The 23772-nt window shown below is 53.5% G+C and overlaps 2 protein-coding genes and 1 long non-coding RNA gene across 5 annotated transcripts in view; all 3 read left to right on the top strand.

Annotated features, from left to right (window-relative positions):
- Positions 1 to 1907: 1907 nt before the first annotated feature.
- On the top strand, positions 1908 to 11931 carry SRF (serum response factor). The gene is made up of 7 exons (XM_046006209.1): positions 1908 to 2761; positions 4393 to 4659; positions 6233 to 6494; positions 7038 to 7157; positions 8586 to 8777; positions 9171 to 9247; positions 9474 to 11931. Exons 1-7 carry the CDS (start codon positions 2255 to 2257, stop codon positions 9567 to 9569), a joined length of 1521 nt encoding a protein of 506 aa, XP_045862165.1. The 5' UTR covers positions 1908 to 2254; the 3' UTR covers positions 9570 to 11931.
- On the top strand, positions 7732 to 8271 carry LOC123942332. The gene is made up of 2 exons (XR_006818399.1): positions 7732 to 7793; positions 8071 to 8271. It is a non-coding gene; the product is annotated as an uncharacterized LOC123942332 (long non-coding RNA).
- A 616-nt stretch (positions 11932 to 12547) lies between the features above and the next one.
- CUL9 (cullin 9) overlaps positions 12548 to 23772 on the top strand; it is a 37951-nt gene continuing 26726 nt past the window's right edge. For all 3 annotated transcript variants that reach the window (XM_046004706.1, XM_046004707.1, XM_046004709.1), the window contains exons 1-10: positions 12548 to 12635; positions 14268 to 14871; positions 15425 to 15579; positions 15914 to 16414; positions 16903 to 17038; positions 17186 to 17379; positions 17634 to 18039; positions 18462 to 18654; positions 21005 to 21212; positions 23288 to 23484. In XM_046004706.1, the coding sequence (XP_045860662.1) occupies positions 14277 to 14871; positions 15425 to 15579; positions 15914 to 16414; positions 16903 to 17038; positions 17186 to 17379; positions 17634 to 18039; positions 18462 to 18654; positions 21005 to 21212; positions 23288 to 23484 (2585 nt within the window). In that variant the 5' untranslated portion in view covers positions 12548 to 12635; positions 14268 to 14276. The remainder of the gene's footprint in view (positions 12636 to 14267; positions 14872 to 15424; positions 15580 to 15913; positions 16415 to 16902; positions 17039 to 17185; positions 17380 to 17633; positions 18040 to 18461; positions 18655 to 21004; positions 21213 to 23287; positions 23485 to 23772) is intronic.

A 23772-nucleotide genomic window follows, 5' to 3' on the forward strand; every position in this document is an offset into this window, starting at 1 on the left:
CCCTATGGGCACCTGGGTGGTTCAGTGGGTTAAAGCCTCTTCTTCCACTCAGGTCATGATCCCAGGGTCCTGGGATTGAGCCCCACATTAGGCTCTCCGCTCAGTGGGGAGCCTGGTTCCTCCTCTCTCTCTCTCTGTCTACTTGTGATCTCTGTCTGTCAAATAAATAAATAAATTCTTAAAAACAACAAAAAAATATTTGCCCTAGTGTTTTGTAATACTCATTAATTTATTATTTTAAATGCTCATTGCAGTACACTGAAGTCATTTAATTATTGTTACCACTAATGGGTCACAACAAACTGCGTTGTTTAATCTTCACAAAAACTTTTATTTTTTAAACTATTTTATTTATTTATTTGACAAACAGAGATCACAAGTAGGCAGAGAGAAAGGCAGAGAAAGAGGAAGGGAAGCACGCTCCCCGCTGAGCAGAGAGCCCAATGTGGGGCTTGATGCGGGGCTTGATGCGGGGCTCGATCCCAGGATCCTGGGATCATGACCTGAGCAGAAGGCAGAGGCTTTAACCCACTGAGCCACCCAGGTGCCCCAGTCTTCACAAAAACTTTTAAGGCAGGAATCATCATTCCCCCATCCCCTTAAAGGCAACCAGATGTTCATCCCAGCGATGCGGCCCGGGAGCTCCTCTTAACTATCCACTGACCACTTACTCTATGCTTTAGCCTTTATCTCATTTAATCTGCATTAAGATCCCAACATAGGATGGGTACCAACAATGAGGAATATGATGGAATTTGGAGAGGCCCAATACTTGTTTCCAGCCACAGGGATACAAAGAGGCTGATTCCAGATTTGAAAAAATTTCTGTAACAGCAAAGCCCAACCTATTTTCACGGCTTTGGAGCTGAAACCCCGACCCACACCTTGAACCTGGGCTTTGTCCCGCTCCTGTTCTAACTACCCCCACCCCCACCATGGGTTAACCACAGAAGGGTGGGGGGGTGTGTGTGTGTATACGCGCTGCGCGGGCTGGCTTGCTTAGTTGCTGAAACTTTCTGCCTGGCTCTGCTTTTTCCCAGGCTTTTGCACAGGCGGTGGGGTGGGCTTTATCCTCGGGACCATCCCCTCCCCCAGCCCAGACCGCAGCTGGAAGTCTTCACTGATCTTCATCTCGTCTCCCTGCCCCCTTCGGGGACCGGGAAGCCGACTGTCTCCCTCGGTCTTTTCCAGATGTCCGTCTGCCAAAGATCCCTCCAGTACAGAGGATGATGAATGAGGACCGGGGAGCCGGCCTGGTGGGAAAGTGTCGTCGCCTTGAAAAGAGAGGGAAAGGGAAAGGAAGTCGGGGGTGGGGGGGAGGGGAAGGATTGGAGCCGAGCGGCGGGGAAGCGAGTTTGGACACCGGGGACCCAAGTCTCCTCTGCGCAGCCCGTAAATTTGCCTCCCTCAGGAAGGCGTGGGGGAAGTGGTCCAATCCCTGCATTCCCCTGGAATTTGGGCTGTATTCTATCATTTACTGCAACCCGCCCAATCCGCTCAGGGACTACCCTAATGTTTGCTTCCAGCCCTTCCAGTGCCAGATTCCCAGTGCTGCTCCCATTCCGCTGCGGGACTGCGCTCGGGTCCCCTCCCAGGCTTCCTCTCCTCAGGTCCCTCCCAAGTCTACCATTCTCTGGTCTGGGGGGCGGAGTCGTACCGCCTCTCCTGCTCCTTTAAGAGGCTTCGGCTCCTCCCCTTTCGGAGTCGCCGTCTGACGCGCGATGACAGCAGCGAGTTCGGTATGTCTATGCAAATAAGAGCTCCCTGTGGGCCAATGGAAAGCGGAGGTGCCGGAACCGCGGACCAATGCGGAGGGGGCGCAGGGGCTCACCATATAAGGAACGGCCTCGCCATAAAAGGAAACATTGTATCTCTTTATATGGGGGGAAGGGTCGGGGGATCCCTCCGCCGCCAGCGCGTGGTCCCGGCCCCCTCCACCCGCCGTCTCGGCCGCGGCCAGCAGCCCCTGCCCCCCGGGGGACGCTGACGGCCGCCGGGCGCGCCGCCCTAGCATACGGACAGGGGGCGCTCCGCGCGGCCTGGGGCAACCCGGGCCACAGGGGCAAGAAAGTGAGGGCCCAGGTCGGCCCGGGCGTGCAGGGGCCCCGGGTTCGCAGCGGCGACGGCGGCAGCGATAGCGGCTCTAGCAGCAGCGGGAGTGCCGGGTTGAGCCGGGAAGCCGATGGCGGCGGCGGCGGCGGCGGCGGCTCCGATTCCTCGCTGACTGCCCGTTCGCCCTCCTGCATTGAGCGCCATGTTACCGAGCCAAGCTGGGGCCGCCGCGGCGCTGGGCCGGGGTTCGGCTCTGGGAGGCAGCCTGAACCGGACCCCGACGGGGCGGCCGGGAGGTGGCGGCGGGACTCGCGGGGCTAACGGGGGCCGGGTTCCCGGGAACGGCGCGGGGCTCGGGCCGGGCCGCCTCGAGCGGGAGGCTGCAGTAGCAGCGACAACCACCCCGGCGCCCACCGCGGGGGCCCTAGTCTACAGCGGCAGCGAGGGCGACTCGGAGTCGGGCGAGGAGGAGGAGCTGGGCGCGGAGCGGCGCGGCCTCAAGCGGAGCCTGAGCGAGATGGAGCTCGTCGGTGGGCCCGAGGCGGCGGCGGCGGCCACCGGAGGCTATGGGCCGGTGAGTGGCGCGGTGAGCGGGGCCAAGCCGGGTAAGAAGACTCGGGGCCGCGTGAAGATCAAGATGGAGTTCATCGACAACAAACTGCGGCGCTACACGACCTTCAGCAAGAGGAAGACAGGCATCATGAAAAAGGTACCGGGCCCGGAGGCTGGCCGGCCACGGGGGACCGGGAGGGTGGGGACACGCAAGGGGAGCCTGAGAGGAAGGCAGAGCCGAGGCGGAGGTGAGAGGCTGCGAGTCCGCAGGAGGTGTGTGGGAGGGATGGCTGTTACCCCGGGAGGGCGAAAGGGGAGGGGCCGCCCGGGAAATGTGGGGAGAGGGGAGATGCCGGGAACGTCCAGAGAAGAGGGGAAAGGCGCCGAGGTGGGAGTGACGGGCGCGGGAGAGGAACAGGGCCCTTGTGGAGTGAAGGGATGAAGAGTGGTAATGGGAGGCTGCTCGGGAGGTGGTTAATGAGACGCGGGGGTCACTAGATCCAGTGCCTTCTGGTGTTCCGGGGAGGGTGCCGGAAAAGCAGGGAGCCAAGGGGAAGGTATGGAGTTCAAGAGGCTAGATCTCTGTAAAAACAATGAGCCAGCATGTGTGGGAGGAAGGTGGGCACCACAAGAGTAGTGCTGGCTGGAAGGACAAGCAGGTCTGATGACCCAGTGGGGCTCAGGAGCCCTAGGTGAGGGAGCAGGGCAGGACAACTGATGCTGCCTTGAGCAGCAGGGACTAAGTCCCACGATGGCCATGTGTCTTCCCTTGCATCCACTGGACACCGGTGCACTCCCTGCAGGACAGCCTTCAGGACCATCTGCCTTTGGGACAAGTGGGATTTCCAGCCCTAGAGAGAATCTGTGCATGGAGTTTGGGGGAAGGCAGGGAGGTTTGCAGAGGTACCTAGAAATTGTTCCTCTTTTAGCCAGCTATCCAGTGAAAAGGGGTGAGGAAAGAGTCGTCTTGAGGTGTAGGAGATACGGGAAAGGATGGAAGCAGATGAACTGGGAAATAAGAAGCTAGAAACCTGGGGACATGGGCTGGTGGTGTTTATTTCTGTCCCATATAAAAACCAGAGCTGCTTCCAAGGTGGGTTGTGGAACTTTTTTGGGAGTAAGCAGGCCATCTCTGAGGCCACTCTTGAAGGTCCCCTCCCTGGGCTTGTGGCAGGGTAGTAGCTGCTAATCTAGCCCCATCTCCCATCACTCCAAACCCTGTTGCATCAAGACAAAGAAAGAAAAAAGCTGCTAGCACAGTATTATAGGGCATAAGGTTAGGACCTGTGCAGTTTCTGGGAAGAAACATGGGACAGTTTAGAGCTTATGTGACCCCACTCCCCATCCCTAATGTCTTCTCAGACTTCCAGTGAGATAGCAGTTTTATTCTGTCTGTTTCTTACGACAGCGAAGAGTGGGTGGGTGGGAGCCCTCTCTCTGAGGCTCCTGGCACCAAGCTGTATTCAGGAGAGGCTACCTGGGGCCCTCTGTGTCCCCTGAGGTTATACATTCTGTCACTAGGGGGCTGTGACTGCTTGCTTGGGCTATCTGCAGGTCAGTGGCTGCTCCTCAAAGGAGGAGCATGGGTAGTTTTTCTGCTCTCCAGCTCTCTTTCAGATATTTTGATAGGACCCTCCCCCAGCCCCAGTCACTGGAGAGGAAGGTCACTGGGGGGTGGGGTGGGATGGGGCAGGGGCTTGAGATCACTGTGTATTCCCTACTTACCAAGGAAGGTAGAAAGAAAAAGTTTGGCTGACTTACCCATCTCCCCCCCCCCCCCCCCCCCAGGCCTATGAGCTGTCCACGCTGACAGGGACACAGGTGCTGTTGCTGGTGGCCAGTGAAACAGGCCATGTGTATACCTTTGCCACCCGCAAACTGCAGCCCATGATCACCAGTGAGACTGGCAAGGCACTGATTCAGACCTGCCTCAACTCGCCAGACTCTCCACCCCGCTCAGACCCCACCACAGACCAGAGAATGAGTGCCACGGGCTTTGAAGAAACAGACCTCACCTACCAGGTGTCGGAGTCGGACAGCAGTGGGGAGACCAAGGTGTGTTTGGGTCGCCTGTCTAAGGGGAAAGAAAGGGAGGGACTTCACTGGCAGACAGGGTTGGGGGTGGGTGCCTCTCTCCCTCACTCAGGACAAGTGCCCACTGATGTGGAACGGAGCCGGGTTAGTACCCTCATCCTAGGGGACAGGTGTCCATCCTCGCCATCCTGACAGGAGGCCGGCCCCCTAGATAAGCGGGCGGCCTCCGTGTCCTTATAAGGCCGGCTCCGGCTCCAGGCCGGCCTCCCGCCTGCAGCCCGCCCGCCTGGCAGGGCCCTCGCATTCCTCCCGCCAGCTGTCTCCCTGCTGGGGGCGGGGGCGTAGCTTAGCCCTGCCCTCGCGGCAGGCTGGGTTGCCAGGGAGTAGGAAGGAAGCACCCGTGGGCTCCAGGGTCCTGGGAACCCAGCACTGTCGGCAGGCGGGCTGGTTGACTGGGCTGGAGACTACCTAACTAGCCAGCCGCCTACCTCTTCAGGATGTCCGGGCCTGGACACGTTTAGGGAGTGTATTCGCGGCTGCTAGGGATGCCGGCCCTAGTTACGCCTCCCCCTTCCTTTTCCCGGTAAGGAGAGGGGGCAGGGCTTCCTCCATTGCCTCTCTCGGGAGCTCCTCCTTCCGGGTGGCCCTTCATTAACTGGCCAATCAGAAGAAGCGGCACTGTTTGCCTTAGCAACGCCTTCACCAATCAGGGGCTTTGAGCTCGGCTGCCTAGCAAACATCCCGCCTTGACCCACCCCCAGTATTTGAACCCCCTCAGTTCTCTGGGCTTGGTTCTCAGATCGTGGCTTCCTCCTTCCCCTTCTAAGAACAAAGCCTCTTGGAGGGGAGAGTCAGTGCTCCAGGTTCCCCCCTCTTACAGGCGTGTCATATGTAGTTGCAAACTCTTTAAGCAGTAGGGCTCATTTATTCCCAGGGAATTTTGCTGGAGGAATAAATTCCTTTGGTAATCTAAATCTTAAGAATTTGGGATGAGTGCTTAATTGCCAGATACCCAAGATCTCTCCGAAACCCTAGGTTCCCTGAAAAACACTCGTCCCTATCTCAGAAGCCTGGCAAATCAGACCCGGAAGGACATTTTTAAAGAGGACATAGTAGCCCAGCCCCCTCGTGTTTACACACCAGGAGAACTGAGGCTCAGAAAGAAAAAATGATTTTTCCAGGATCACATAGATGGTCATTGCCAGAGCTGGGAATGGACCCCTGTGCTTGATTCCGCAGCCAGAGTGATTACCATAGTCCATTGGGGCAGAGGATTTTGGGACTTACGATGATGACATCACCGTCATCATAAGCACAGCAAATACTTATTGCTCCTTTTAGGTATTAGGAACTTTATTTATGTTCACTTATTAGTCTTCATGACGCCTATGGGCTAAGTGTTCTTTTACGGACAGGAAACTGAAGCTCAGCAGCTCAGTAACTTGCCCAGAGGTCAGCCTCTGCAGGTAAATGGCAGAGCTGGGGTTTGAACCCAAGCACACTGATTCCAGTCTTGGGCCGGCCCTCCACACAAAGCTTCTGCAGGGGCAGGGTCTGGCAGAGGCTCACTGCTGTATCTTTACTCTGGGTGTAGGACACACTGAAACAGGCGTTCACGGTCACCAACCTACCGGGTACCACCTCCACCATCCAAACAGCACCCAGCACCTCTACCACCATGCAAGTCAGCAGTGGCCCCTCCTTCCCCATCACAAACTACCTGGCACCAGTGTCTGCTAGCGTCAGCCCCAGCGCTGTCAGCAGTGCCAACGGGACTGTGCTGAAGAGTACAGGCAGTGGCCCCGTCTCCTCTGGGGGCCTCATGCAGCTGCCGACCAGCTTCACCCTCATGCCTGGTGAGTCACAAGAGGCAAACTGAGCATGCCAAGAGTGGGCTGAGGGCTGGCACAAGGGGAACCTCTTTCCTTGCTCAGAGGAGGGTGGACAGCCAGAGCTCAAGGGAAGCCTCTTACCTCCCACTGGCAGGCATACCCTTCCCCCGGGACCCCTGCTCTCCTTGTCAGTAAGTTTCAACCATACCCTCTGGCCTTGTCTAGCCAGCCCAGCTCTGTGCCTGCACTGCCAGAGGGACAGTAGACATTCCACCACCTCCCTACCTTGAGTGGGGCATGTTCTCGTTGGTTCAGTGCCAGCTCCTCTATCACCCAAGGAGGCAGAGACAAGTCCTGGGGTGGGAGGAGGGGGGAGGGGCAAGAGCAGAGTGCAGAAACCCCTGGAGACAAGATTCAGGACATGAAAGACCTCATTAGCTCCCGTGAAAATAGCTATGGGAGTCAGGGAGCGGTGTGCCAGACCCTGGGGCTGGGGGTGTTCATGGGTGCTTGGTGCAGGTGGTGACCGGGTAGGACAGAGCATGAGTAAGTCTCTGTGTCTCCTAGGTGGGGCAGTGGCCCAGCAGGTCCCAGTGCAGGCCATTCAGGTGCACCAGGCCCCGCAGCAAGCGTCTCCCTCTCGCGACAGCAGCACAGACCTCACGCAGACCTCCTCCAGCGGGACAGGTATAGCTCGAAGCTCTCTCCTCCCTGCCCCACCTCCTTCATGAGGTCTAGCTGCAGGGGCCCAGCAGTACCCCTCCTATAACTAAGGTCAGACAGTTTCTTAAGGTGGACATGGAGGCTTTTGGCTCAACCGTTACCCTAATCCTTATGGGAAGGTCAGGTGAGGATGGCAGGGTTTGGAACCCTGTGCTGCAGTAGGGCTGTGGATTTCAGGAAGAAATGAGGGACCATTGGAGCCACTCTTCTCATTCAGGTGAGAAGCCAGGGGGCCAGAAAGGAGAAGTTACTTGCCCAAGGACACGTGTTTGCTTAATTACCAGGAAAGATTTATAGAGCAGTTGTCTCCTTGTGGGAGGGCATCCTAAGTTTTGAGTAGCCATAATTCACCTCGTTGTCTCTGGTCATTTCAGAAATGATGAAATGCTTTCAAAATAAAATTACCTTTTTTTTTTTTTTTTTTAAGATTTTATTTATTTATTTGACAGACAGAGATCACAAGTAGGCAGAGAGGCAGGCAGAGAGAGAGGGGGAAGCAGGCTCACTGCTGAGCAGAGAGCCTGATGTGGGGCTCGATCCCAGGACCCTGAGATCATGACCTGAGCTGAAGGCAGAGGCTTAACCCACTGAGCCACCCAGGTGCCCCAAAATAAAATTACTTTTAAGTTTTTGCCCTTAACAACCTTGTTATATGTGATGTGGTCTATGGACAGAAGACCAGCATCACGTGGGAACTTGATAGAAATGTATACCACTTTTTTTTTTTTTTTAAGATTTTATTTATTTGACAGACAGAGATCACAAGTAGGCAGAGAGGCCTGCAGAGAGAGAGGAAGGGAAGCAGGCTCCCCGCTGAGCAGAGAGCCCAATGCAGGGCTCGATCCCAGGACCCTGAGATGACCTGAGCCGAAGGAAGGTGCTCCAGAAACGTAAACTCTTAAGCCTTACCCCAAACCTACGGAATCAGAATCTGCATTTTAACAAGATCCCAAGTGACCTTATGCACATTAACCTTGGTTATTTAAAAGATGAGTTTGTTAGCCACACATTTAGGAAGAGGGAGGAAAAATAAAAAAAAAATTGGGGTGATGGAGCCCCCTAAAAGGGGAGTATCTGAGTTTCCCTAGAGTGGATCAGTCATTGCAATCCTTGTTTCTCCCAGGGCCTTATGGTCTTGGAATGAAGAATTCAGCAGATAGACAATTGAATGGTATAACATGATGGGATATAATTAAAGGTTGATGCTCCTGTGTAAGAAAAAATAAGGCTTTTCTTAGTTGATGACACAGGGACCGGAGGAACGAGTCTTGTCGAGCTGCTGACCTGGGCAATGGCATGAGGAGTCCGGAGCCCTGGAACTCCTGGAGGTGGGATGGGGTCTATCAGTAGGGACCAGGGCCAACCTCCCTAACATGTGTCTGTGTTTGCCAGTGACATTGCCTGCCACCATCATGACGTCATCTGTGCCCACAACTGTGGGTGGCCACATGATGTACCCTAGTCCCCATGCGGTGATGTACGCACCCACCTCGGGCTTGGCTGATGGCAGCCTCACCGTGCTCAATGCCTTCTCCCAGGCGCCATCCACCATGCAGGTGTCCCACAGCCAGGTCCAGGAGCAAGGTGAGTTGTGCGGTGGGGCTCAGGAAAGGAGGACCGTTTCCTCCCTTACACAGGCGCACGCTTGAATGGGCCCCTCATGCACACCTAGATGGACACACGCACATATACATACACAGACTAAAGCTGCCTACATATTCCTACACACATATCTCTACACATGCACACACGGATGCTTGCACACGTATCCCGACACCCCTGGTTGTCCACTAGGGTACTCCCGCACACTTGAAAATCCACAGCCACATGCACACATGGACACATTTGGACATTCACCCTTGGGTGCTTGCATCTGAGACTTACCGGGTCACTTGTACAGTTATCACCACTTCTCCAGTATCTGGAAGTTTCTCTTGAGCAAGCAGTTTGAGTGTCTCCTGTGGGTTCCCAATGCAGGTGGTGTACCCCAGGTGTTCCTCACAGCGCCGTCTGGGACAGTGCAGATCCCTGTTTCTGCAGTTCAGCTTCACCAGGTAGGTGGGGTGGGGGGCACCCTTCACCTCCCCCCAGCCAGCCAGCCAGCCAGTTCTTTATCTTGACCCCGGGAGTTCCATTAACCCATTTGTCAAAGCCAAGACTCCCAGCCAGGAGACCTGTTTTCCCAGTCAGGCCTGTGGTGGACAGGCAGGCAAGCAGGGGGGAGCTTGAGCTGTCTGGTCAGTTCCTGCTCCCTCTTCCTGACGCACTCCTTCCCTCCAGATGGCTGTGATAGGGCAGCAGGCTGGGAGCAGCAGCAACCTCACCGAGTTACAGGTGGTGAACCTGGACGCCGCCCACAGCGCCAAGAGTGACTGATCCGCCCTGCCGCCCTGGACAGATGGCCCACGGGATGGCACCACTTATTTATTGTTGCCTTTTCACGTTTTCTTTACACACACGTTGACGGGCCGCAGGAGGGAGGCAGGGAGGAGGAGTGGGCAGCCACAGGACTGAGCCCTCTCACTCCAGCCAAAGAAATGGGCCAGCCTGCCCTCCACCCCATCCTCCCTCACCCTCCCCTCCTTCTAGCTCCACCTCCCCTTTTCTGTTGACGGTGGGGCTGTCCTCCCTCCTCAGACTCCCCTTGCCAGCTTGGCTCCATGTTTGCCATGAGTATTAGCTTATTCAATGGGACCGTGCCCCACCTTCCCACACATAGGCCTCTGTGGGACTAGGCACCGTGTTCCCCCTGAGGAAGCAGTTGGGGTCCTCTCCCAGCCTCCCTGCTGACCCCATGTCAGCGCTGTGTCTGTCACAGGCTGGGTAAGAAGAGCCCTACCCTGCCCCTCAGGGAGCTGCCTGGGGAGATGGGGCTTCTTCCCTCACGCCACCGCCACGTTGTCCCTGCAGCTTCTGAGAGCTGGGCCTGTGCACAGAGCAGGTTCCCAGGGCCAGCTGCCCTGCCCTGCCTTGCTGATCCCCTCGGAACTCCAGGGACTCCTGGGTTGGAGGGAACCATCAGAGTTCCCTCTCACCCTGTCTCCCGCCCCCTTCCTCCCAGCTGCTTTACTTAAAGTTGATTTTGAACTTTTTATTTGAGGAGACGAAGTGAAAACAAATCTATAAATATATATTTTTAAAATATTTAAACTTTTTTTTATGGCGTTTTTCTCGTCCCCCTCCCTGCCCAAGCTCCCCTTCCCTGGGGAGCCCTGGGGCTCCCCGGAACTGGCTGGGCCTCTGGGGACAGAGCCACCCCATGAGCTCGGGGCCCACCAGTGTGTAGGGGAGATTCTGGGATTGCCCGGTCCTGGGTTGTTTCCAGGAGAAAACCGGGGGAGGGGCCCTCAGGCCATGCCCCAACGGGGTGGGGAGGGTGACCCACAGCCCTGGGTCTCTTTTTGCCCTTTAAGGCTGTTGCAAGGGAGAGGGAAGAGGGAGACCAAATGTGGGGGCGGGGGTGGGAGGGTGTCAGGTAGAGGCAACTGACTTCATTTGTGCCACACGCATGGGCATTGCAGCCTTGTGCTCCCCCAGGCCTGCAGCTGCCTGGGGCCCAAGTTGCAGTGAGCAGGGTGCGGTCTGGGAGGGGGTAAGAGGCAGGAATGGGGGTCAGAAGAAAGGGGAGCAGCTCTTGGGCTGAGTATAGGGATAGGGGAGCCAGAAAGGGGCAGCTCTCCCAGGGAGTGAGCAGCTACTGTAACTTTTTTAAATTAAGACAAAAAGCCTTGAAGAAAATGACTTTATTTTTCTAAGTGTAACCTCAGTATTTATGTAATTTGTACAGGGGCCGTGCCCTACCCCACTCTGCCCCCTTTGGGGTAGACCTTGAGGATGGGCCAGCATAGGGGGAGGGTCTTTTACCCTGTGTCAGAGCCTACCTTCACCCCCTTTATCCAGAAAGGGAGCTTTTTCAGAACAGGGCAGCAGTTGGGGTGGAGTTTTATTAACCCCCGTGACTGCCTTCAGGAGGAACAATCCTGCTTCTGTGATTAGGTGAAGGGGTGGGGGAAGTTTTTGCGCACAGTTTAGTTATCAAGGGGATGATTTGCCGATGCGTTTGAGAACCCCCTGTAACCTCTAACCCCCATTGCTGTCTTGCCCCGGTTTGGGGTGCCAAGATGGAAGTCACCATTCTGGGCTTTCTCCTGGAGATAGCTGGGGCTTATGGGTGGCTTACAAGGCTGGGGCATGGCAAATCAGGGGTCAGAGAGTGGGGGAGCTTGGGACTCAGGTCTGTAACTGCCCAGCCCCCTTTCTCTGCTCTTGTTTCACTCCACGATCACTCACTCACTCCCCACTCCCCCACCCAGGGGAGGAGACTGATGAATTCCTCCTCTCTTTCCCACAAAAGACAGACCCAGTGAGTGAATCAGGCAAAGTGCTTATAATGTGTGTTGTGTGAGCGTGGCCTTGGGAGAACATGTGTGCGTCAGGGATGAGGTGGCATTTATATGTGCAGCAACCCTTGGTGTTTCCCTTCCTTGGTGGCTCTGGAGTGTGTATGTGCGTGCATGAGTGTGTGCACGCGCGCATGAGTGTGCTTGTGTGCGTGTGCCCGAGTGTGTGTGTGTGTATGTGTGTGTGTATGCGCGAATGTGGAGTATGTCAGTGGTTTCTACTTCCCCTGGGATGTTGACCCAGGAATAGTGGACATGGTCACAGTCCTATGTACAGAGCTTTCTTTTGTATTAAAAAAAATACTCTTTCAATAAATGTATCATTTTTGTGCACAGACTGTGGGGTCTTTGCCTCTGTTTTTTCGCATACGGAGGGAGGGAAGTATGAACACGAATCAAACCCGAAATGTTGCTCTGAGAAGCAAGGCTGGCTGCCCCATGAGAACAGCAAAGCTAAGGGGTGCTTTGGGCTGTGGAACTCTGTCACTTAATTGAAGGACTATCCCGGGGAGCTGCAGCCTTTGTCTTTGTGCATGGCTTTGTTAGGTTTTTAGGCCAACACAGAGATGAGCAATTTTAATTAATAGGAAAAGTGACTCAACCAATCCAAAGCACTGCAGAGGGGTTTGGGAAACTCATGGCCAAGTGACCTAGTGAAAACTCACAGGACAGCTCCAGGGTTGGGAGTGTAGCTTTCAGGGTGTCCGGGAAGGCCAACCCACGGGATGCGACGGGGGCTTCCAAGGTGATGGAAAGGGCTGCGTATTTCTGCAGCGAGGAGCAACGTGACTGTGAGCGCGAGCAGTGACTGTGAGCGCGGGCTCCGCCTGCAGCGCGTTCCGCGCGCAGCGGCGCGGCCACTACGCATGCGCCACTCGCGCGCCCTTCCGCCACGCTCGGGTGTGGGCTGCTGGGGCCCCCGTAGAAGCCGGGCCGCGCCCGCCCTGGCCGTGTGACCCGGAAGGGAGCAGCTGAGGAGGCGGGGCCAGGACGGCAGGACTGACCGCTGGCTCCCAGCGAGGGCCAAGCCGGGCGGTGGGAGGTGAGAGGAGAGTCCTGCGGCGACCCTGTCCCTGACGCGTCCCCTTCCCGCTCCCTGACCCGCTCTCCTGGGGCTGATGACGAGAACCAGGGCTTGCTCTCCGCGATTCGCCCGGTCCTGTCAGCCTCCACGGACCGCGCCCCCCCCTCCTCACCCCGCCCCCCAAAGCCGTTCCGCTGCCCTAGTGGCCTCCCGCACCCCTGATGGTCTGCAAGCTTGGGCCTGACCTTGCTACCTGTGTCTACCTGCTGTCTCATCTCCAGGTCCAGACCTCACCTCCACACCTCAGTTTACTGCTCCTATTCCGGGCCCATGATAATTTCCCTCTTCTCCCTTCCCTCCCCCAAATTTAGGCCTCTCAGTTGTTTTACTTCACCCTGCTCATCATTTTTCTGTCGCCACATCACCGATTACCTTCCGGTCTTCCCCCCCCTTGCCCCATACGACTCGGGCCCCTGCCCCTATCGAGGTCCACATCCCATGTTTCCCTTGTTTCACACCTTTCTTCTGTCATCTTTTATGCCCCGCATTCCTACTCTCACCACTACCCAGTTAACCCCATACCTACATACCACAGGTACCTTTTCCTGATCGCCAGCATAGCCATCTTCCTATTCCCATTTATCATCTTCCGGCTTAATAACAATTTTTCTGAGGTCTGCTCCTCCCTTCTCCAGTTAAGAATAATATTAGGTTGTGTTTAGGGAGCTCTCACTGTGTGCTAGCAGCTGTTCTAGGTGGTCTACCTACATGATCTTACTCAGTTTCTACAACTTTACGATATGATCACCGTATTGCAGAGGAGGGAACTGAGGTTCAGAGGTGAAGGGACGTGTCCAGAAGTATTCACGGAATAAATGAAAGAGCCAGAATTCAGAGTCACACCTGAGTCTCACCTGTGCTATATTGCCTCTCTAACATCTTCATCTCCTGACCTCATTTCCTACCCTTCAGCTCCATGATTACCAGCTCCATATCTATCTACCTTAGACCCCTGCCGGACATACAACTTACCTGCCAGGTGGAACCTCGTCTTTTTTTCCCATAATTTTATCTGACCCCCTTGGCCCCTCTCCAGCTCACAATACCCTGATACACTTTCCCCATCCAGCCATCTGGATGTGGGGGCCCACCTCCCACCCTTCTTTTGTCTCTATTCTATCTGCCATGGCCCACTCCTTTATATCCATATTCCAGCTTTACGCTGTCATTTTTACTCCCTGCCCTGCCTCTCCTCTACCCTCACTTTCCTCATTTGCTCTGGCTCCACTGTGTTCCATGCTGCTGTCCTGCCTGCTCACCCCTGTTATCCTTCGAAGTCTTGATCTGTATCCCATGGCCACCCTGCTCTTTTGCCCAGACTGTCCTACTTAGCTGTCACTCTTTTTGTGACTTTTTGTTCTTACCCTGTTTCATAACCTCTTCCATTTCTTAAACCCCTTCATTTCATCCTCTTGCTGTTTCCAAGTTATGTATTCCATCCCATTCTGAGGTTTTTCTCTTTGGTCTGTAAGTTCCACCACAAAGCTTACCAGTCACTCTGCACCGGATCTGTGTCTCGAGGTTCTGTCCCCTCCATGTAGTCTTTTCCCTTGCCCTCATTGCCTTTATCTTTCTCCTTGTGTGTCCCAGGAGGTCAGGATGGTGGGGGAACGGCGCACTGGGGACCTCATGGTGCCCTTGGGGCCCCGGCTGCAGGCATATCCTGAAGAGCTTATTCGACAGCGGCCTGGGCACGATGGGCATCCTGAATACCTGATCCGATGGAGTGTTCTGAAGTGTGGGGAAGTGGGCAGAGTGGGTGTGGAAGAGGGCAAGACAGAACACATCCTCATGTGGCTATCAGCCCCCGAAGTCTACGCCAACTGCCCCATGCTGTTAGGTGAACGGGCACTATCTAAGGGACCTCAGCATGAACCAGCCGGGGGTTCAGGAAGCTTTCCCCGAGATCCAGGAGGTCTGGATGACACAGCAATGAGAGAGATGGAGGCTGATGTGCGGGCGCTGGTGCGCAGGGCTGCCAGGCAGCTGGCAGAAGGTGGGACCTCGAGCCTCACAGCCGCTGTGCTCCACACCATCCATGTGCTCAGTGCCTATGCCAGCATCGGGCCCCTCACTGGGGTCTTCAGGGAGACGGGAGCCCTGGACCTGCTCATGCACATGTTATGCAACCCTGAGCCTCAGATCCGTCGGAGTGCGGGCAAGATGCTACAGGCTCTGGCAGCCCACGATGCTGGTAAGAGACAGCCAGGGGAAGAAGGAAAGCACTGGAGAGAATGGGGCCACAAGGAGTAAGAACAGAAAGAAGAGGGATTTCCCAACTCTGGAAGAACACCTAATATTTGGTGAATACCAATTCATTACCCCCCCCAAAAAATAGCTTAGTAAACTATTAAAGGTACAGAAATAGAATAAAATAATAGTACCCTGTTTATCTGTCCATTCTCAGTGCATTGGCAGAAAAGAGAATAAGATAGGTTTATATTTTTAAATAGTCAGTTGAGATTTATTCGTTGATGGTGACATCAGTTTGGTGGATTACAACCAACGTGTTTTTAAATGTAAAATAACTAGCAGGTAGCACTTGGTAAGGTAAATTTTGTGGCATAAAATACACGTTTTGGTCGTATGCGTGTATGTTTGTATCAGGTTACCATGGAAATTATATGCCTTACCGTGAGCCTTAGTCACAAGTTTGGAAACCTCTAGGGTAGGGGTTAGATAGTCTAGGAAAGGCAGGGGAAAGTCTTGGGGATTGAGGAGAAGATAAGATTGGGTGTGGATTACAGGGAGTCGGGCTCACGTCCTTCTGTCACTGAGCCAGCAAGATGGCATCGAGCAGCACATGGATTTTGACAGCCGCTATACTTTGCTGGAGCTGTTTGCAGAGACCACCTCCTCCGAGGAGCACTGCATGGCCTTTGAGGGCATTCATCTTCCTCAGGTACTCCGGCAGCTGTGGGGGAAATGCCATGTACAAGGCCAAGGGCATCGCTTCTGAAAGCATGGTTCAGGATCATGCATCCGCCCCAGGGCCACTTGGGGAGTTTGTTAAAATGAAGGGTCATGCTTGCTTCCCCACTCAGAATTTCTCAGATTAGAACCCAGGAATCTCTCTTTGAAAACACTCCTTGTGCGTCCTATAAATCACATTTTGAGACCTTCTCAAAGTGTGGGGATAGGCATTCGTATTTCTCTGTAGAGGATGATATTACGGGGAAAGGAGAGGGACTGAAGCTGGGAGAAGATGAACCTACACCACAGACTGTGTCCTACAGATCCCAGGAAAGCTGCTCTTCTCCCTGGTAAAACGCTACCTGTGTGTCACCTCCCTGCTGGATCAGCTGAATAACAGCCCAGAGGTTGGGGCTGGCTCCCTGTCCTCCAGGGAGTTCGGCCGGGAGAAAAGCCGGGGGCAGCGGGAGCTGGAGTTCAGTATGGCTGTGGGTAACCTCATCTCTGAGCTGGTGCGGAGCATGGGCTGGGCCCGGAACCTCAGCGAACAGAGCACGTTGCCGCCGCGGCCCACCCGGTCCATCTTTCAGCCCTGCGTTTCAGGCCCTAGCCTTTTGCTCCCCACCATGGTTGCTGCCCCCAGAAGACAAGAGCGGGTCTTCCGCCAACGCTCTGAATTCTCGAGCCGCTGTGGCTATGGTGAGTACGTGCGAGAGACGCTGCAGGCCGGGATGCGAGTGCGCATGCTAGATGACTATGAGGAGGTCAGCACTGGGGACGAGGGCGAGTTCCGCCAGAGCAACAACGGCGTGCCTCCCGTGCAGGTGAGTGAGGGTGCATGGGAAACTAGCTGGAGGGATCATAGCTGGGGCTTCCAAGCAGGGGCCCCTCGCAGGCTACCCTCCCCCCGCCAGAGAAAAATCCCTGTGCAGATTGGAATGGTTAAAGGGGGTCAGCAATTGAGAGGGCTTGGGAAAATTTGGAGGGCTGAGAAAATGCGGTGGGCTGTGGGGCCAAGCAGAGACTTGCACCCAGGAAGCAGAGCTGGTGCCTGGAGACACTCCCTCCTCCACCACCAGGGGAGTTGGCTGGGAGGGAGAGAGCATTGGCCATCAGGGTTAGGAGATGAGTGGCAGGGCCCCTCCCATAGCGGATGGGAGACTTTTGCTCTACGGAGCCTTTTTGAAGCTAGCCAGCTATGCATCTGAGGACCATGTGTCGCTGCTCTGGGCCCAGCCTTGTCCTTCCGAGCCTATACCACCCAGGGCTCAGAAGCCTCTTCTTTTCCTCTTTCTTGCTTCCTCCATACCAGGTCTTCTGGCAGTCAACTGGCCGCACCTACTGGGTGCACTGGCACATGCTAGAGATCCTGGGCCCTGAGGAAGCTGCCGAGGACGCTGCTTCAGGGGCTGTGGAGAAGGGGGCAGGGGCTCCTCTGTTGGGCACAGGTGAGCCTTTGAGGGCAGTGGACAGCATGTCTCTGAACAGGGGAGTAGGACTGGGATGTAGCCACTCCTGACCAGGAGCTGCCCCAGAGATTCAGAAATGTCCTCTGTTCCTGCTGGATGATGACACCCCCGTTCCTGTATCCTCAGCACTTCCCTCCTGGGACTGGAAACCTCTGGATGGGCTCTACTCTTTGCCGTACCTCCAGCCTGAGCCTCAGAAGAATGAGCAGTTGGGACACCTGACCCAGGCCGAGTGGTGGGAGTTGCTCTTCTTCATCAAGAAGCTGGACATATGTGAGCAGCAGCCAATTTTCCAGAATCTTCGGGAGAACCTGGATGAGGTATAGGCCTGAGATACTTGGGTTTGTAGTGGGTTTGGAGGTGGGATTCTCTAAGGGAGTTTAGTTAAGGGGGTGCTCAGGGGGAGGCTGGAGCTAGAGATTAGAGAGTATGAGGGAGGTCTGCTGGGGAAGGAGACAAGTGCTGTGAGGTCTGGTATGCAAGGCATGGAGGGAACCAGCCACCCTCTCTGTTCCTGTCCCCAGGACCTTTGTGTCTGCTTGTCCCTGACGTGCGTACCTTCTTCTGTTGACAGACCCTGGGTGACAAGGCCCTGGGTGACCTCTCTGTGCCCGTGGAGATGGCTGAGGGTCTGCTGCAGGTGCTCAGCAGTCGGTTTGAGGGCAGCACCCTCAGGGACCTGCTCAGCTCCCAAATCTACACCAAGTATGGGCTGCTGCCTGATGAACTTAGCATCTCGTCTTCGTCACGAAGTCACTCCTGCACCTTAGATGCAGAAGAGGAGTCCAAGTCGGAGGCCACTTTCTCCGAGGAGGAGACCGAGTCACCCAAAGCAAAAGCTGAGCCCCCAAGGGCAGATGCAGAACCTGCCAAGGGAAAAACTGAGCCCCCCATGGCACAGAGTGACTCACAGCTGTTCAACCAGCTTCTGGTGACGGAGGGGATGGTTCTGCCCCCTGAGATGAAGGAGGCAGCCAGTGGTGAGTCAGGTGCTGGGAGGGGAGGGCAAAGAAGTTGGAACGAGTCCTGGGTAGTCCCCACAGAAATAGTCCGGGTAGAGGGGAGCTGTGGATTATGGTTGCTGTTGCATGGGAGAATGCTCTGGAAGCATGCCTCCCATCTTCCTTCCTTTGACCTTGAGTATATCCAACCAACCAATTACTGCTCCCCTCAGTATCTGTGGAAAAGGAGTCTCCGTTTTCTAAAATATCTTCATCTTCAGTGTTTGGCTATTAAATCCCTCATGCAGCATTGGAAAAGCTCTGAATGCAAGCTACAGGAATGAATAATGTATTACAATATCAGTAGGATAACTGGGCTTGACCTTTAAAGACTTCCAACTTGGAGGAGTCTCAGGTTTTTTTTTTTTTTTAAGCCACTACCTTTCTCTCACCAATTTCAGAAATGGCTAGAGGCTTGCGGGGTCCTGGTCCACGCAGCTCCCTGGATCAGCACGTGGCAGCGGTCGTGGCCACCGTGCAGATGTCCAGCTTGAACACAAGCCTGCAGCTTTCAGGGCTCTGTGCCCTCTCTCAGGCCGTGGAGGAGGTCACTGAGCGGGACCACCCTCTGGTCCATCCTGACAGATCTCTGAGGTTAGTTAGAATGTGGGGAGGGAAGGTGTTTTGGGTTAAGCTGCCATTGAGGGAGGATGGTGGTGGGACAGAAGGGGCTCTAGGGGAATTTGAAAGGCTGAGGGTGAAAGGGTCAGCCCGAGAGCAGCCGAGCAGAGGATGTGGGATATCCTTGGAGGACTTACTCTGTGCCAGGCTCTGTGCTTAAAGTTTTGTTTGCATTCTCTCATTAAATCCTCCTCTCTGTTGACCTTCCTGAGGAAGAGTTGATGCTCTGCTTATTCCATTGGTGGGGAAACGGGACTTTAGAAAATTTAACTCGCAGAGTTTGGTAGATAACAGAGCCAGGATTCAAACCTAGCTCTTTTGGGCCCTGGAGCTTGAGTTCTTTCCTTCCTTCCTTCCTTCTTTCCTTCCTCTTCTTTCTTTCTCTCCCTCCCTCCCTCCGTTTCTTTCTTTTTCTTTTTTTTTTTTCTTTTCTTGATTTAAGGAATCTCTACATCCAGTGTGGGGCTCAAACTCATGACTCCAACATCAAGAGTCGCACACTTTTCCATCTGAGCCAGCCAGGTGCCCCTGAATTCTTTTCCTCTTTTCTTTTTTATCCCTTCCTATTTTCTATTTTCAAATGTTCTTTTGTTTTTGAGCCGCTTCTTAATTATACACAAATATGTTCTCATTTTAAAAGATCTGAGGAATGTAAAAGAGCATAGAAAGAAAAGACAGAGTCCCTTTCCACCACTGTTGTCAGTCTGCTGGGGATTCTTCAGACCTTCCCCAGGTTTACGTCTGTCAGTGTGTTTGGAAATAGAACATTTTCTGAGTTTGTGTTTAAATCTATGTAATCATGCTACATTTTTCTACAACTTCCCCCTCAACACTCAGTATGTCTGAGAGGGCTCTCCATGCCTGCCCACACAGAGCTGCCTCATTACTCTCACTGCTGCCCAGGACTCTGAAATAGGATTATCTCCAAGTTCAAAACAGCAGTTCTGCTGGATCTGTTTTCCTCACATCTGCCAACACTGGATATTATCTTTTTGTTTGTTTGTTTGTTTATCAGACTGGCAGAATTTTAAACGATTGGTATCTTTATTTTAATTTTTTAGTTTTAGTGAAGTTAAGCATGTTTGCACGTATTTGTTGTGTTTCTTCTTGTATGAATAATCTGTTCTTTTCCTTTGCCCATTTTCTTAATGGGTCTTTGTTTTCTTCTTACTGATTTGTAGGCAATCTGGATATTAATCTGTTATTTATATTTCATATATCTTCCTCCCCCCCCAAATCTTACTAACTCTTTTCTGAATATGAAATAATATACGCCACCTATAAAAAAGTTGGAAAATTATGAAGGTAAAAACCATCTGAAAACCCTTTGCAGAGAGAGTCACTATTAACATTTTGGTAAACATCCTTATTTACATTTCTATATCCATTCATATATATGACTGATGGGTATTAACTTGTTTATAGTAAATCCTGGCTACAGAAGAGGATTTATAGAGGAAGTACATTTGATTCATGTTGTTGTCATCATAAAGCTCTTGAGAAAAGACAAAGACAGAACTTTCCCAGGCCACCTCCTCAAGATGCATCTCTCTCACTGTGGAGAAAGATAATTCCAGTTTTTTCCTTCCTGTGATGCACAGTGTAATCTAGGGAGTCTAGAGCGCTTCTTCTTCCCCTAAGATCAGCATTTCTGAAGGACTGTCTCTCCCTCACATTGCTTCTCTTTTAACTTTGCAGACAGACTCTTCCATTGTGCTAAAGTTTTAGGATTTTAGGGCAGAATATTTTTAAACTTTTGAATGGCTTCTAGGTTTTAAATGGGTCTGTCCTACTCCAGGATTATAAAAAATATTTCCCTTTATTTTCTAAATATTTAAAAATCTTTTTGCAGTATCCTTGTGCTGACAGAGTGAGGCAGAGTCCCAGCTGTAATTGTTTTGGGTGTCCCCACCTTACGGGTCACGTGGCTCTTACACTTCTCACTGGCTGGGGTGCCTTCCTTATCTAGCGACCTGTATCTACCCTGCATCGTTTCTTAGAGTTTTAATTTTCACGAGTTCATATTTTGACAACTAGTGCACAGGTCTGCTGCTCTTTCTAAACATTTCTCGACTGTTCTTGCTTATTTCCTATGGTATTGTGATTAGAATTCCATTGAATTTATGGATTTATGTGAATAGGTGAGCCAGAGTTTGGGACCACATTGCCCCATGGCCTCCTTCATGTGGTGAGGAGTCAGGGGCAGTCAGTTAGCCTGGAGAGGAGAGGGCCCGAGGAGGAGCAGGCTGGAGAGGGGTGGAGAGGGCTGTGTAGGGAGTCAGATGTGACTTTTGGGATGGGGAACTCCAATGTCTTTTCTAAGAGAGAAGCTTGTGAAGACGCTGGTGGAGCTGCTGACCAACCAGGTGGGAGAGAAGATGGTGGTGGTACTGGCCCTGCGCCTCCTCTACCTGCTCATGACCAAACATGAGTGGCGCCCACTCTTTGCCAGGGAGGGCGGCATCTACGCTGTGCTGGTTTGCATGCAAGAATATAAGACTTCCGTCCTGGTGCAGCAGGCCGGGCTAGCGGTGAGTGGACTGGGCCTGGCGGGAGAGAAGGATGGGCGAGAGGGGCAGGTTGGTGGGGGGGGCTCCTGGGTGGATCAGTTGGTTGGGCGTCTGCTTTTGGCTCAGGTCCTGATCCCAGGGTCCTGAGATTGAGCCCTACATCGGGCTCCCTGCTCAGTGGGAAGTCTGCCTCTTTGCCTGCTTCTCCTTCTGCTTGTGCTCTTTTTGTCAAAGAAATAAAAATCTTAAAAAAAAAAAAAAAAAAGAGGGGCAGGGAGGTGTGATGATTCAGACCAGGGAAGAGACCTTGGGATGAGAGATGCAGGGTGGATGTTGAAGGTTCCAGCTGGCCAGTCTTGGAGACTGAGTGCATGTTTTGGAGAAAGGGAGAAACATACTTTTAAGAACGATTCCCAGGTTTAAAATGGAGCAGCAGAGGGGAGGCGGAGGCCATTTACTCCATGCATAGGGGAATGTGGGAGGAGGAAGAAGTATGGAGAGAAGATCCCGAGTTGAGTTTTTCCGTTTGTGGAATTTCCTGTGTCTTTTTAGTTACAATGAAATGTTTGGTTAGAGACTGATTTTCTGCATGCGACAAAGTAATTTTTTACACTTGGATCTGAGTGGTACCCTTACATAGAAAATATCCCCTTGCCTGATGTGGTGCTTTGTCCCCACCCCCAGGGCCCAGAAGATGGGGCGGGGGGGGCCCATTCAGGGGAGCTCACAGAAGAATTGGCTTCCTGACTACTCCAGACACAAGTGCTGGCTGGTAGGAGGTGTGGGCAGGGTGTGCTCTGTATAGCCTGGAGTCTCTGAGGGGGGCGGGTAGGCTTCATCCAGATGGGTGCTGATGGTGGTTTTCGACAGTATAATGGCAACAGTGCAGATCGGGGCGCAGGTTCCCTGAGAGCAGGCTAGTCCAGGGCGAGGTTGGGAGGCTCTTTCCTGTAAGGGGCCAGCTAGGTACTCCTCCTCTGAAGAGCAGCCAAGCATTCATGTCTAGGCCATGTTTGCTCAAAGAATTCCCTAACCCTTTCAGAGTGCATGACCGAAATACAAGATTTACCCCTAAATTCAAACTCTTGCTTGTGACAAGAATTGTATCTTCTTGTTTGTAGCAGAATTGTATCATCCTGTTTATAACTTCAGGTTTACAGAATTCAGCTAGTTGAGGAGTGGGGGGTAACAAAAGGGAGAAAGCCTCATTATGAGGTGGCATATGCATGGAGAGTTCAGGCCTTCTAAGGAAAAGTATCCTGAGAATTTGTTCTAATCTCCATCCCTGGCGGGTTCTTCTCAACGGTCAACACTTTCCCCAAGGAAAGTAGCCTCCACTCTAATGACATGGCATTCATCTCAGTTGAATTTTCTTTACAGTACCAGCAAGCAAGTTCACCGATTCCAAATATTTTCCCCTATAATTCCAACCACTCTTCCTGTGAGACAACCCAGGTAGTCTTGTTGAGGAGGGTTGGCTACTGGCTTTGGTGGCCAAGCAACATAGGTTTGGGAGTGTCAGTCTTTCGGTGGTAATTGAAGCTGTGAGAGCAGATGAGGTTGCCCAGGAAGGGAGTGCAGAGTGAGAACGGGACAGGAGTTTCCATGGTCAAGGATTAAGAAGAGGAACTCCAGAGGCAGGCCAGCCAGGAGGCTATGGAGTCCTGGAACTCGAGAGAAGGGAGGTTTTGCAAGGGGAGGGGTGGTCCAGGGAGATGGAAGACAATGTCAAGGAAAGCCTTCAAAGACAACTATATGCTGTGACATTCCCCTCCCTGCCCCCATTGCCCTGCCCAGGAAGCTTTGGGAGGGGGCGGCCATGCCACTTGGCGTTGGTGCCAGCAGAGCCAAGTGGCGGGCTGATTTTACCATCGAGCCTCATTTTTTTCCCCTTTGCTTTCTTTCCTTCTCTGTCTTTTTGTTTGTAGCATTTGATATCCCATCATGACCTCTTCCCTTTCTATCTCCTACTTGACCTATTTGCAAACAGCTCAGCCACCCCAAAGTCTGGAGTTGAGAATGAGGACCTGGCTCTCCTCTTTTTCTGCGTGGTGGCCCTGCCCACAGCTAACTCTGCTTCCACATCCCCATTGCAGGCACTGAAGATGCTGGCCATTGCCAGCTCCTCGGAGATCCCCACTTTTGTTTCTGGCCGAGATTCTATCCACCCTTTGTTTGATGCCCAGATGACCAGAGAGATCTTCGCCAGCATTGACTCAGCCACCCGCCCAGGCTCTGAGAGCCTGCTCCTTACGGTCCCTGCAGCCGTGATCCTGATGCTGAACACAGAGGGGTCAGGGCATCACCCTCCAAACTCCTGCTAAGCCCCAAGCCCCACTGCCACCCTGCTCACATCTCACGGGCTTCACAGAAATTCCCTTTATGTTATTACCTCTGGATGAAACGGTGGTGGCCCCCTCTGACAGTTGTTGGAAGAGGGACCAAGTGGAGGGGGGTAGGGAGAGCCCCAGAGAGAGCGGGGCATGCTGACCTTCCTTCCTGGGGTTGGGAGGAGTGACCTGAGGTCAGGGAACCGGATGTCCTGGCCTCAGAGGGAGCCCTGGAGCCCTTCTCCTCCCTC

Source organism: Meles meles, chromosome 5, assembly GCF_922984935.1.
Source record: "Meles meles chromosome 5, mMelMel3.1 paternal haplotype, whole genome shotgun sequence".
Lineage (NCBI taxonomy): Eukaryota > Metazoa > Chordata > Mammalia > Carnivora > Mustelidae > Meles > Meles meles.

Excerpts from the sequence above, each read along its gene's own strand:
- SRF (XM_046006209.1), top strand. The coding sequence starts at position 2,255 with ATGTTACCGAGCCAAGCTGGGGCCGCCGCGGCGCTGGGCCGGGGTTCG. Across the intron at positions 2,762-4,392 it reads AGACAGGCATCATGAAAAAG|GCCTATGAGCTGTCCACGCT; the intron begins GTACCGGGCCCG and ends CCCCCCCCCCAG. Across the intron at positions 9,248-9,473 it reads CTGCAGTTCAGCTTCACCAG|ATGGCTGTGATAGGGCAGCA; the intron begins GTAGGTGGGGTG and ends CCTTCCCTCCAG.